Genomic DNA, 13,338 nt, shown 5'->3' with positions numbered 1-13,338 from the left:
TGCAGAACCTAATGATGAACCGACCGTCTAAAATAAAAAAAAAGAAAGTCGACCACTAACCCCTGCACATTTGTCAATTGAGGAAAATGAGTGCCTGTCATGGGCACTAAGAGTGCCGCGAGAGTGGCTGCCTTTCCAGCAGGTCCTGTATTTTGTTTTTGTACTTCTTCCTTTACTTTCCTCTTACTTTCATCACTTTGCTGCTGTGAAATGTAAATTTCTCCACTGCGAAACTGATAAAGGTTAATCCAATCCAATCCAAGGCTCCTCAAATATTTATACATATTGAACTGTATAATGTTTTTGAGCCAGACCAAAATGGAGTTTCAGTCAAGAAAGACACTGGTAACCCACATATAACCTGCAAACCTGTGTGATGATATTTTGTGGCGTTGCCACAGTGTATAATTCAGTTTCAAAATTTGAATCACGTCAGCCACAGGGGGAATCCTTTTTGCTGAACCCCACACATTATTAATTGCTGAATAGAATTCCACTGTATTATACATCAGTATGAGGCGACCCTTAGTTGGACAGGTAAATATCTATGTTTTGGGCTGTATGTGAGTTGCATATTCATTTAAAAAATCGAATAATGAATATTTTTGCAGAAAACAAAAATAAATAAATTAAATAAATAAAAAAACATTTGAATTGGATACAAGCACATAATGGTAATTATTTGTGAAAAACTCAGCAAATCACCCTTGGGTGTTTTGAAATATGTGATTGCAAAAACGAATAAATAAATAAATAAAAAATCCAATTTGACATGTGCTCACTAATGTACGCAGGAGCTTCCTGACCCCATTTTGGATGACGTTGTCATGCATTACCCAGCGGACCAGACAAGACTATCTTCTGAGCCTCAAGGTAGTTTAGATGCCATGAAGATTGCCTGGCGTTATCAGAACCTCCCCAAAGTACAGGTAATCAGGAGTTTAAAAAAAAAATGTGGATGTGTGTGTGCATGCACACACCCACACTTGAATATATATTTCAATGTATTCAATATAATGAATACAACATTCATGAAGCACAATTTTATTTATGTATTCTTTTATTTATTTTTACATTCATTTATTGCAATTGTCTCCACTATTAAATCCATCAGCATTTTGAACTTCTTTGTGTGGGGAATGAGGCCTCAGGCTCTCTTTTCAGAGCTGGAGCAGATTACTCACACTTAGCTGGCAATAGGTAGGCTTTTCACTGGTCCCCAGCCTTCATATATACACGCCTGCTCCCCTGCTTAGCCTGAGAAACAAGGGTACTTTGCAGCCCTTGCAGCATTGACATGTCTGCCCGTTCAACCCTACGACCCAGACCTGCGGCTCTGTCTTCTCCCAAATCCCTGCCTTTACCCCTGCTATGGTCGGCATGCCTACACCCTTTCTTCCACTTTGAGTAGAGGTGACGCCCCTCTTTCTTATACCTTCTCTCTCTCTCTCTCTCTCTCTCTCTCTCTCTCTCTCTCTCTCTCTCTCTCTCTCTCTCTCTCTCTCTCTCTCTCTCTCTCTCTCTCTCTCTCTCTCTCACCCCCCCTTTGGTCTATAATCCATATCGCAATGTGGATTAACAACACACAGTGTGTCCTTGGGGATCCTCTCCTTCTTTCTCTCTCCATGGAAATTTCTTTATATCTGTGTCCTTTGGTCACCTCTCCCCCTTCCCCTGTAAAATCGTCTTTACAAACCATTCGTAAGCCCCACCAGAGGATTTGCATCCTAAATTCACCCCCAGAGTCAACGCTTACTTTCCCCTTACACACACCTCTGCTGGCATTGCCCACTGTGTCTCGCTCTCGATGAAGACATCAGATCAAAGGTGAGGCTGTCAGGGCGGGGAAGGAACGCTAAGCGGGTTGCCCAGCTCACAAAAAGAAGATGAGCCCCTGGGCCCCCATCGCCCCGCTGACCTCCTCGTCCCGCTAGGAGAAGGACACAACGGGGGCCCTAATCCAGATTAGGAGTAGATTAAGGGTGCCTCTAACAATGGAGTCCCTGGTTTCACGGAGAGAGAGGAGCTCAAACTCTCTCTTTCAGCTGCATGAAAACATCCGCCTTCCCCTGCGTCCCTGACATGTTTTCTTTCACAGTCAGAAGTGGACATTTATGTGAAGAAATGATTATAAGCCTGTTGGTAGTGGTTGTTTAACTTCTCCGTTGCAGGAATGTTAAGGAATGACCCATAAACAATGCAATTGCATTCCCATCGTATTGTGGAGCACTCTCATTTGAACAAATTAGAGAAACAAATAGAACTACAGTGTTTTGTTTTTAATCCCGTTTCTCATTTGAAAACATTTATAATCCATTGTTTCAAAACAGTTGAATGCCGGCAGATATGATTGACAGTTTGGATTCGGAATTTGTGTGCAATATATTAGAATGACACAAATGATTTGTGTCTTCTGTTGGCAGTGTCCGATGGTATATCTCTAACAGTACAATTGTTGACAATTTTGGGCACTTTTTTTTCAAACAAAGATTTAACAATCATCAAAAACTCAAATTACCCAATAACACTAAGATTGCCTTCTTACTTTTTGTGTACCGTATTTTCTGGTGTATAAGGCGCACCGGCGTATAAGGCGCACCCCCATTGGATAGTGTATTTTCAAACTTTTGCCATATATTAGGCATACCGGAGTATAAAGTGCACCCTCAATTAATGAAAAACATTTTCAAATATAATACATAGATATACAAAAGTTTTCCACATATAAGGCACACCACATTATGAGGCTATACAGTTGAGGCTGGAGTTACGCACTACTTCTTCTACACTGGGAAATGGAGTCGTGGTTGCTGACACGAGTTGCGAGACCTGTTGTGGCTCAGTATTACTTCATATATAAGGCACACCTGCGTATCATCTTTTGAAGACAATCAAGGCTTTTGGGTACGCCGTATACACCAGAAAATACAGTATTTGAATGTGTGGGAAACAATAAGTTCACAGGAGTCATCTATGACCATGCATTTTTACATTTTCCGGTAACACATACTTAACTCATAACTGTCTACCTACTTATTTTGTCTCAACATGACAGTGACTTTTTTTCTATTTCACCCCCTCTCAGAGTGGTCTAGCATCATCATCTCGTTTCGGCCACTACTATGACGTTTCCAAGACAATGGAGCCTGAAATCCGCCAGGCAGCCAAGCGTCACCACTTCTACCTTCCAGAATATCCCGCCGAGTCATCAGCCACATGCAGGTAAAACAACCCGACATCATCCACAGAACACTAACAAAACAATGCGACACCATTCTGAGAACACATGCAAAATACAGTATGTGCGGCGGCATGGACAAAATGCATTTATTCAACAGAGAAATTGCGGATGAGTACGAGTAAGCAAGTGTGGCATGCTTTGCACAATATCAGCAAAACAGCTATGTCAGCAGACCAAAGGAATAAAGCCTTTAACTACGCTTTGAAAAAGAAAATGTTTGCTTTTGATGAGTTTAATTTGGGTACTGCAATGTACGTTTTTATTAAAAAGCATCAATGTATTGCTAATGTGCAGGCAATGACTGGGTTCAGTGTTAAAGTCCCAGCGGAGACAAAGGCAACGTTTTTCAACACATGCCAGTCTGCTACCTGACAACTGCCACAGTGCATCTATGCACGTCAAGAGGCGCAACATTGTTTGCGTGACCCTTTTTCACAGTCATCTTCTCAGACTGTGTGGCTCTGATATGATGTATTAAACAAATACTGTATGCAGCAATTGTGGTTTAGGAAAACAATGACCATCCCCCCAAAAAATAATTATCATCACAGACAAATTGAAGTACTTTGATTTTTGCCTGGTTTGGCAGCAATGAAGCATCACAAGTGTGCGTACTAATTCCGCGAGGATTATTGCCATTTTAGCAGTTGATACAGATGAATAAAAATCTGGCCTAAGAGCTTTGCTGCTGGCCTAAAAGGTTCAGCCTGTCGGAAAAGTTGTGTATGCCTATTCAAATAAGGGTCATGTTTGCTCAGCGACTGTTTGATTTCGACCATGTTGAGTGTACTTAGGGTTCAGAGGTCACGCAGACTCTTTACTCAGAGAGTGCTGCTGAGCACACAAGGGCACACGAAGAGGCATACTCACTCACTGGGTAAATACAGCAATCTGGAGCACAGAGAATGAGGAGGATGCATGATGGAGTCTCTTTATTTCAGCAAACACTGTGAAACACAGCAGTGCAAATAAATTAAATGTGAATATGCGTTTGCTCCTGGTCGCCAAAGTATACCACATAGATTAACATAAAGATTCCCTATAATAGCAAAAATCACTGTTTTTTTCGCTATTACATTTCAATGTGGTTGTCTTTGGAGCATCTCTGTGGGTTTGATCAAGACATTGAAACAGCGGGAAACTACACCTGCACCAGCACCATTGTGCCCACAGTCCCGCCCCGTCACTGATGCACATACATAGACACACTCAGTACATGAACATACACGTCCCAGACTAACTACAAGCAGGCTTCTCCCCCTTGCACGTGTCCATAGCCCCATGCCGCTACCCTAGCTGTTAAATTGCTCCGTTTCACTTGAAGGCATAATTGGCACAAATTGCTCTCTAGGTGATACAGATCCTGTTGTTTAAAACTGAGCATCCCCCTGCCCCCGTCTCCTTCCTTCATTCCCCTCAAAGAAAAAGGAACATCGAGATAAAAAAGCTTCCCCAAGTATGATCCTAATTAGCCGACACGCTAGCCCCTGTAGCTAAGCACCTAGACCTGATTGGTACCTGAATGAGGGGCGCTCAGTAGGGGCAAGTGACATACAATGACGTCCGACACAATGGCTGCCAAGCAAAGACAACCTTTCACTCAAGTCCTTGTCAAGCCATCCCTCAGCTCAGCCCCCCTCCAGGCGCCGTCCTCAGAGCAGGGGCATGTGCAAAGAGGCCTGTAAGGGTCGGTGTCCCTCCTTTTTCCAACATCGGCTCTATCATTAGCCCCAGCGGGGTCAGGAGGCACCATTGTTATACTGAATAAATGAAATGAGTACATGGATATACTTGGCACAAGTGTAATCGACACAAGTGTGTATTGCTTTTCCTAATGCGAGGGTATTGATGTACGCGGGATATATGTGTATCAGCTCTCCGCAGCCTGCGGGTGAAATTGATAAGTGACACCGCAGCCCACTGTGAATCAGTGCAGACTGGTCATTAAAATGGCAGGGCGTTCTTAAGTCGAGGGCCCTGTGTAAAAAGATGGGGTTAACATTCCTATTCGCCTCCCAATGGGCAATAAGTGAGCTGAGTCCTCAGTCCCACAGTGGTGTGTGCTTTGTCAGAGGTGCAGATGTTACCATTGATTAAACACCAAACTGCTGTCCAACCTTAGTATTGGATATCAGCAGAAGCACGTCTCATACGTCTGTCTTGTCTGTGGGTCTAGGCACGATCAAAGCGTCAGGGAAGCTGACAGAGAACCAGTCGTGTTGTAATATAATCAAGCGAATAAATTAATTGGATCTCTTGATAGTGACTCCAGAAAAGCATTGTCAGGTGGAGTATATTGCAGTCATAGCGGATTAATCCACCATGCTGATAGACTTGGCTCACTTTATAAGAGCTCATTTTATAAGAGCCTTGCCATCCAAATTGTATTTTTTGTGGTCACTTCTTTTCTTTACTCTCTTTGTCCAATAATATTTCCAGTCCTGTGCTTGGTCCTTACGCTGCGTTGCTGAAATCCATTGAAGAGGTCATAAAGAGCGAAGGCTTCGGTGTGGCAGCAGCACCTCTGGTAAGAGGCAGCAAAGAAAGGCCACTTTCCACAACAACATGCACCAATATTCTGTGCATTAGATAATCGTAAAACTACATTGTTCATCATACAGATTTAAATAAATTAATTTAATTCATGCAATTCCAATAAGATTAATTGTAGTAAAAAATGTTTTTCTACTAATATTATATAGTGTACTTATAAAAAAAACAACCTTATTTTTTCAGAATTAAAAATGAATGATCAATGCATTTTTTCACTATAATGCCCTTTTCCTGAAACTCAATTTTGCTATTTTCCTGTATTATAAAATAATCTGTATCCACTAACAAAAGAGCCATGTTTATTTTTGTGGTTCTGTATCATGTCTTTAAATTTTGCAGTGATTCTCTTTGTACATTTTGCTGGCATTCATTTTATCATTCAGTTGATAAAGTATTTACAGACATTGGAGTAAAATGATTTGAATTGCACACTTGAGTATTTCTTTAATGCTGCTTTTCATTCAGTGTATCTGTCTTCACCTACGTATCACACTGCCCGAAGGTTACTTCAGTAACAGGGAGATCGTATTTTCAATCATGATTTTGAGGGCCTTGAAAAGGGGAGTGGGTGATGCAGCGGGACTGTGACCCTGCCTGGTATTATTTTATTATAATTATGATTATTATGATCAGCTGGTTTTCCTCGATATGATCGATGCTCTCATGTCCTTGGCTGGACTTTACTGCCACGTTTCCCCCAATATTTCTATAGGCAAAACTATAGGGGTTAAGCTGGGTCTGTCATTTTGATGTTGCCACAGCAACATCCATGTTACCAAAAGGCCCCCTTCTTCTCCACCCCATGCCCCTGTTGCGCTCAAGTCATCAAATTAGAGACTCATTTGATGCCCTGGGTTTGCCTGCTAACAAAGGGAGGGCACATCTCATGATGGCATGTACCCACATACACAAACAAAGCTCGTGGTAAGACATAGGGCATTTTTTTTGTCTTGTTCCCTCTGCAAGGAAACTTTGTGCAAAAAGTTAAAACAATAAGGTTTATTTTTCTTAGATTCCTGCGATAGTTCTCTTGACGAATCTGAGGTCATACTGTAAGGAGAGCAAGTGATGGCGAGGGGGTCCGAGGGGATTTTGGGAGTGTCAAGATAATAGAGGAGGAGGGCTTGAGCGAGTCAGGAGAAGCGTAAAAGAAAAAGCCAGGAGATTTAAGCCGAGCTTCGTAAATCACTCGTGGCTCTCACCTCAATAATCAGGAGACAACTCGTAGAGACCCCAAATAAAAGACAATTGTACTAAAGGTTAAAACCCTCTCACAGCTTTGGACAAGCTCCTCTATTCTCTCACTTTCGGTGATATACACATCCCACTGCCATTTTTCTTCGTCTTCATAGAAGTGGGATAACGTTGATCCCTTGTTTTGGGGTGGGGTGTTTCGAGGGAAGTCACTCCTGCCTTACCAAGGCCCCCTTGGCTTTCGAGCCCAGCATTGGTGCCAAGAATGTGCTGGGGTTTCTGGGTGGCAGCCATATTGGAAGCCTGTCTGACAGGTCCATTGTATGTGTGTCAGATGGCCTCTGTGATTGGGCAGTTGTGTCCACTCACGTTTGGGCACTGTATTGCGATCGTCTGTACTGCTGAGCCGACTGTCCAGACTCATATGGAGTTTGGGAACACTACCCAAAACGCTGTACCTATAATTAAAAACCGCAATCTGTTACTCTTCATAGATACTGTGTGAACTTGGAATTCAATCACAATTGTTATTTTGTTCATCATATTGTTTTTTCTTATTCTTGAGTAGTATTGAACAAAAATTACACATTTCTACTCAACTCGTGGAAGGATAGAGCATGGGTTAACAAAGAAAGTGTTCAAAAGTGGCTCAGATTTTTGTAAATGTCACTAATTACAATTCGAGCATAAAATCATCGACAAAGTATGTCTTAATATGTGTGTTGTTTCTTTCTTGGCTTTTTTTTTCTAGACAAAGTTACGGAATATTGTGCGTATCGGGCTTCACTCACTGGGCTCACCTCTGTGGGGTGATGACCTGTGTTGCCAAGACAACCCCAAACACAGCCACGCCCTCACTACCTTTCTCTATGGGCTACGGGCTTTATTGAGGTCATCACTGGCAGTTGCAGTAGTTACTGTGCCTTCACATTTCATTCAGGTAAGGCATTCAGAACAACTCGCCACGGTGCAAAAATATTAACAAAAAATATTCAGATTACACACATATACGCACACACACACACACACACACACACACACACACACACACACACACACACACACACACACACACACACACACACACACACGTTCTACTGCACAGTTCCAAGGGGCTTGCGGGCATGGTGGACCCTATCCCAGCTGTCTTTGGGCAATAGGTGGAGGACACCCTGAACTGGTTGGCAGCCAATCGCAGAACACAAATAAACAAACAACCATTCGTGCTTGCCCTCAAAACGGATTATAGAGTGTTGAAACTGGGAGAACATGCAAACTCCACACATGATGGCCGGGGCCGGAGTCGGACTGTGCCGCTGCACTGTGAGGCCTTTGTGCAAACCTGTTGTGCACCATGCCACAAAGAAATTGAAATCTCTTGTTAGGGGGGTACACTTGACTCAGAGGTTCAGTTTTACATGGCCTCCCACAAGCCTCATCCTCTCACATCGTTCTTCAACAAGCTGTTTTCCAAGGAACACTCCATGCAAAGTATTCAAAACTCATGGTTGTTCGCTTGCTTTTAAAAATATCCAGTGCCATCTTCTAAATTAAAAGTGTGCTCATGTGTATTATTGTCTTATTAATATCCCTGCGGGTAGTTGTGTCTCAGAGTGTCCATGTGTGTTTTAGAAGGGGGTTGTGGGGAGTGTGCTTTACATGAGTCTGTGTCCAGTCTGGCCTCTCAGTGTGAAGGTGCAGTCATCTGCTGAGGCATATGGCAAAGCACAAACCTCCCCCAGATAGGCGACCAAAGAGGCGCAGTCACCAGAGGATCCAATTTGATCCTTTCTGCCATTTACATCTTGTGACTTGAAGCACATTCTTGACCTCTTGCACCATTCTTTTGTAGCGTCACCATGTTAGTCCATATTATTTCTCAAATTTACAAGCAAAAGATCAACGGAGATCTGCAACTTTGAGAACAGCTGTGTAGTCACAACATGTTCTGGCTCCACGCCTATATACTCGGTGCTCTTCGGCTTTGGCTTCGTCAAAAAAGGTATACTGGCTAACTAGCAGATGTCAGCTGTGGTTCGAGCAGTCCCCCACTCCTCCATCCAGCCTGGCCCCCAAGCCCTCTTAATCTTTGTCCTCCTCCTCATCTACTATGGACATCGAAGAGGAGGAGGGAAATTTAGTCTTGAATCAGGTGTTGGGCGACATGACCAACACCGATTGCAACTTTTGACATTTCTTCATGATCATGATGTTATGGTCCTCCCTGTTTGGTTTTTTAGCAAGAGTTCCCCCCATGAGCCACACCTGATATTAATCAGGGCCCACTGTCCAACTGTCCAAGTGCTTCAATTTTCTCGACCATAGTTATCAAAGTCCGGTCCTTGAGTGCCGCCGTCCTGCATGTTTTCATTCACTCTACTGCAACACACCCAATTGAAATAATCAGCACATGAGCAAGCTCATCAGAAGCCTGCTCATTTAAAACAAAGACACAGCTAGACTGGCTTGAATAATAGCGGTGGGCTAACTGGCCAACACCGCAATAGTCAGACTATTCATTATTGAGCAGTTCGGAAAGCTGAGCCGCTCACTGAAAGCCTTCTCCGAGCAGCCCGGTGCCTCAGTCCATCTGAAACATTAATTAGGCTTAGTACTGCATTCTACTGTTGCTTGCTACCGCACCCATCTTTACAGAAAAAAATGCACTTTTCCCCTTTAAAATTTGTTCGCCTGCTAGTCAGACTAAGTGGTTTTCTGATCCATGCATAGACACTCACTTGCCAATTTATGAGGTACAGGACACCCAGATAAATTATTGTATATTAAAATTCAACTTGAGGGAAGTGTTGAAAAAATGTGTTTGTTATGTTGGTTAGAATTAATAAATAATATTAATAATAATAATAATAATAATAATAATAATAATAATAATAATACATTTCATTTCTAAGCGTCTTTCAAAACTCAAGGTCACTTTACAGACCCAGTTTTTCTGTCGGTGAGCAGCGGCAGCCACATGCGCCAGCGTTCACTCAACCTGGAATCACTCAAATAGATATAAAGTCAGCTAGCTGGCTAATAGATAACTAATAGATAGATAGCTAGATAGATAGCTAATAGATAGCAAATAGATGGCTAGTTAGGTAGCCAGCTAGATAGCTAGTTAGCAAATAGATATCAAATAGATATGTAGCAAGGTAGCCAGCTAGATAGCTAGCTAGATAGCCAGCTAGATAGTGAGATGAATCCTTGTTTTTGCTGTTGCCTGATACTGCCAGTTTGTTTTTCTATTTGAATGAATATGACATAACATTAAAGAATAGATTCCAGAATCTTCCTCTCTATATTGAGAGTGCAGGCTATACATAGTTCATCATGAGGCAATGATCACGTGATTGAGGTAATGGTGACGTCATACGACTCCTGTATGGACGACCGTGGATAATGTTTTTTTTTTTACATTCGAAATCAACTGTATTATCTGTGGAGGTGCTATTAATGGTGAGAATGTTACTGTGCCCATGACCATTTTATATTTGAGTTAGTGGTGTGGGAGTTACTTCCAGGTTGAGTGAACGCTGGCGCGTCTGGCCGCCACTGCTCACTCACAGAAACACATCAAAAGTGTCCTTGAGAGTTTTGAAAGGCGCTTATAAATGAAATGTATGTGAAATGTAAATTTCTCCACTGCGAGACTAATAAAGGCAAATCCATCCATCTATATAGTATTTACTCAAACTAAAATCAATCGCGCTTTTGACTGCTGAAACCGGTAATTACCATATAGCCATTTTTCGTATCCATTTTAGGCCAAAATTAAAATTGAGTTATTTACCTCTTACTCTTCGGTCGTCCCTCTTCAGAGGTTTGATTCGCATGTTAGTTTTGGCCAAGCCTTTACGTCGGATGCCCTTCCTGACACAACCCTCTGTATGTAACCGGGCTTGTGTCCCCTTGTGGCTGCAGAACAAGCAACTCTATGAACTTAATAAAGATGAAGATGCTCGATATGAGGGCCCCAAACACAAAATGGTCACCGGCACAGCAACATAGCAACATTCAAATAAAGTAAAACTACTTGTTTGATTTGAATCTAAAATAGTTCTATCACTACTCACCATAAAATAATTTGTTTCACTCAATGATGAAAACAATTTTTCAGTTTGCGGTTAGTTTGTTACCTGTTACCCTGTAATATTTTTTTTCCACTCAGTACTTGAGAAGTTGTTGGTGCACTACTTTTCACTTGACTCATATTATTCTAAAGTAACAGTGCTTTTACTGTAGTCCATTTTGTGTTACCTCTGTGTGTAACCTTTGTGGACCAAGTTTTATTCCGTCATTATTGACCATAGTTAGTTAATAATTTGTCACATCCAAACGTACACAGTCTTTTAATTGCATGCGTGCAAGTGACCTCAGATACCCCGTAAGTGCTAGCAGTCTTGGCTGGTGGGATGTGCATTCTTTAAAAGTAGGACAAAAATGAAAAGGCTGAAGAAAGAGTGTGGGGAGGGGGAGAGACATGAAGGCATGAAAACTGCATTAGGCTGTGGCAGCCAACACACAGAGAAGGATTTGAATGATTCAGGAGGCAAAGGGATTAATAATGCAGGACTCCCTCTCTCCCTCCATCCCAATGTCCCTCGTTCTCCTCTCCTCCACTCCTGTTATTCTCTTCCTCCACCCTTTTCGTGTCGTTCACCTTTTCCATGCCTACTGTATTCACCCTGCGTTGTTTCTCTCTTTCTCTCTCACTCATTCTTTCACTCTATCTGGCTCACATCTCCCATGCTCAAGTCCCCGACCCGACCAGTAGGGGGAACTCTTCTCATCAAGCTTCTCATGATTGCTTCCACTTCGCCTCTGTCCTCTCCTGTTGCGAGCAGGTTTGGGATTACCAAGTGAAGTTAAATCTTTCTGGAATTTTGCTCATTGAGTTTTCTATCTCCTTGTGTTTAACTCCGTGTTCTCAGCGTACATGTGTTGGTATTCCCCGGCCGGCGTCCTCAGTTTAAACCTTCCTTCCCACATCACCCTCACCTACTGAGCCCAGGGCTGGAGTGGCCTGGCCACTGGAAGATGACCTAATTTAGTCGTAACACTAGTGGCCCGTGAGTAGGACGTTAATTACCTGCCCGTGTTTCTTTTTCCTTCCTACAGAGCCGATCTCTAAGGGGAAGCATAACCAGGCTGTGTGACAATGCCATAGCCTTGGAATCATTCAAAGGCTCTGAGAGGGAGACCGGCCCATTCTGCAAAGATTACCATGGTAAGAACACACACTCCCTCTTATCTCTCTGTCTCGGCCCCATCAAATAGACACATACACACATGCGCATAGGCAGTGCATTAAGGCTCTGGCTGGGCTGTGGATAGAGGCAGGGCAGCCCCCTCGCAGGCCAGGCTGTCAGCGCGCGTTAGTGTGCTGCTGCTCAATCAGACGTGCTCCTCAGTAGACAGGCCGGGGGGGATTCAGCTGCCATGCTGTACCCCCTCCTCCTCGCACCCTCACCCCCTTCCATCCCTGCCTCCCCTCCCTCCCGCCAGCAGAGCCTCTCTCCTCTCTCACCCTGCCTCACCATCCGCAGTCCCATACCCCGGAGGCTCCGGAGCAGAGCTAGCCAACACTGGTGAATCGATATTCTCACCATCACTCTCTTTTCCTCTCTGCCTCTATCTCTCTATCCCTCACTCAATGTCTCCGTGGCCAGCATGCCCTGCTCATAATAAATGGGGGCAAGTCTTCCTCGCCTCCGGTATAGGAGGAGGACATCGGTAATGGATGACCGAGAGACTGGAAGGAAGAAAAGGGGACGGGGCCAGAGTTTGCTATCCTGTACCCTCCCATCACTTTGGCACCAAGGTTTTGCCATCTCTTGGTTTTCCTGTGCACATCTCCTCTTTTTTTATCACTCTCTCTCACTCTCCACGCATAAAGGTCAGAATAAGCGGCTGGGGTATTTTTAGCCATGCTTCTCCAGCTCCGCTCACTCTTTGCACTTTTCCTCTCGTTCCCCCACTCTTCTCCACTTCCCTTGCCTGGAGTTCGACGGCCCCAATTGAGGAAGCAGAAAAGATACAAAGCAAAAACATTCAATAGCAGATTTTGGTTTCATACACCAACATGTTTTATTTACGCAACACCTTTTAACGTGATATCATCGCTCCGCTGTGAAACGGCACATGGTGTGAATTTAAAAGATGCATTGCTCCACATCATTGCAGGACATATTTGCATTTATCTTTTTTAGAATTAGCACCTTTTATTGGTTTGGAAGACATTGAATGTTATCTAATTCCCCACCCATAGTAACGTTGCTTTTTATGAATTACAGACATCAACATGTATGATTGTTTTGAAGTGTGATCATGGGCGCAGACTCATT

General features: G+C 43.2%; 1 protein-coding gene and 1 long non-coding RNA gene across 4 annotated transcripts in view; one reads left to right on the top strand and one right to left on the bottom strand.

Moving 5' to 3' along the window:
- Positions 1-13,338, top strand: part of elp4 (elongator acetyltransferase complex subunit 4) — a 64,890-nt gene that overhangs the window by 11,488 nt on the left and 40,064 nt on the right. The window contains exons 4-8 of the mRNA XM_088992690.1: positions 795-929; positions 3,086-3,222; positions 5,681-5,768; positions 7,740-7,928; positions 12,113-12,221. Coding sequence (XP_088848816.1) covers positions 795-929; positions 3,086-3,222; positions 5,681-5,768; positions 7,740-7,928; positions 12,113-12,221 — 658 coding nt within the window. The remainder of the gene's footprint in view (positions 1-794; positions 930-3,085; positions 3,223-5,680; positions 5,769-7,739; positions 7,929-12,112; positions 12,222-13,338) is intronic.
- The window catches only part of LOC148900748 (uncharacterized), a 45,889-nt gene that overhangs the window by 10,354 nt on the left and 22,197 nt on the right, over positions 1-13,338 (bottom strand). The window contains exons 3-4 of one of the 3 annotated variants that reach the window (XR_016114496.1): positions 4,116-4,188; positions 3,136-3,276 (exon numbers count right to left, since the gene is read on the bottom strand). This is a non-coding gene — a long non-coding RNA (uncharacterized LOC148900748). Of the gene's footprint in view, positions 1-3,135; positions 3,277-4,115; positions 4,189-12,248 lie in introns of those variants that run through there. The other 2 variants (XR_016114495.1, XR_016114497.1) reach the window with 2 other exon arrangements.

The sequence above is a fragment of the Hippocampus bargibanti genome, linkage group LG03 (genome assembly GCF_051943395.1).
Source record: "Hippocampus bargibanti isolate YZ-2025 linkage group LG03, ASM5194339v1, whole genome shotgun sequence".
Taxonomy (NCBI): domain Eukaryota; kingdom Metazoa; phylum Chordata; class Actinopteri; order Syngnathiformes; family Syngnathidae; genus Hippocampus; species Hippocampus bargibanti.
The sequence above is the reverse complement of the archived record's forward strand: the minus strand, read 5'-3'. Positions and strand labels throughout refer to the sequence as shown.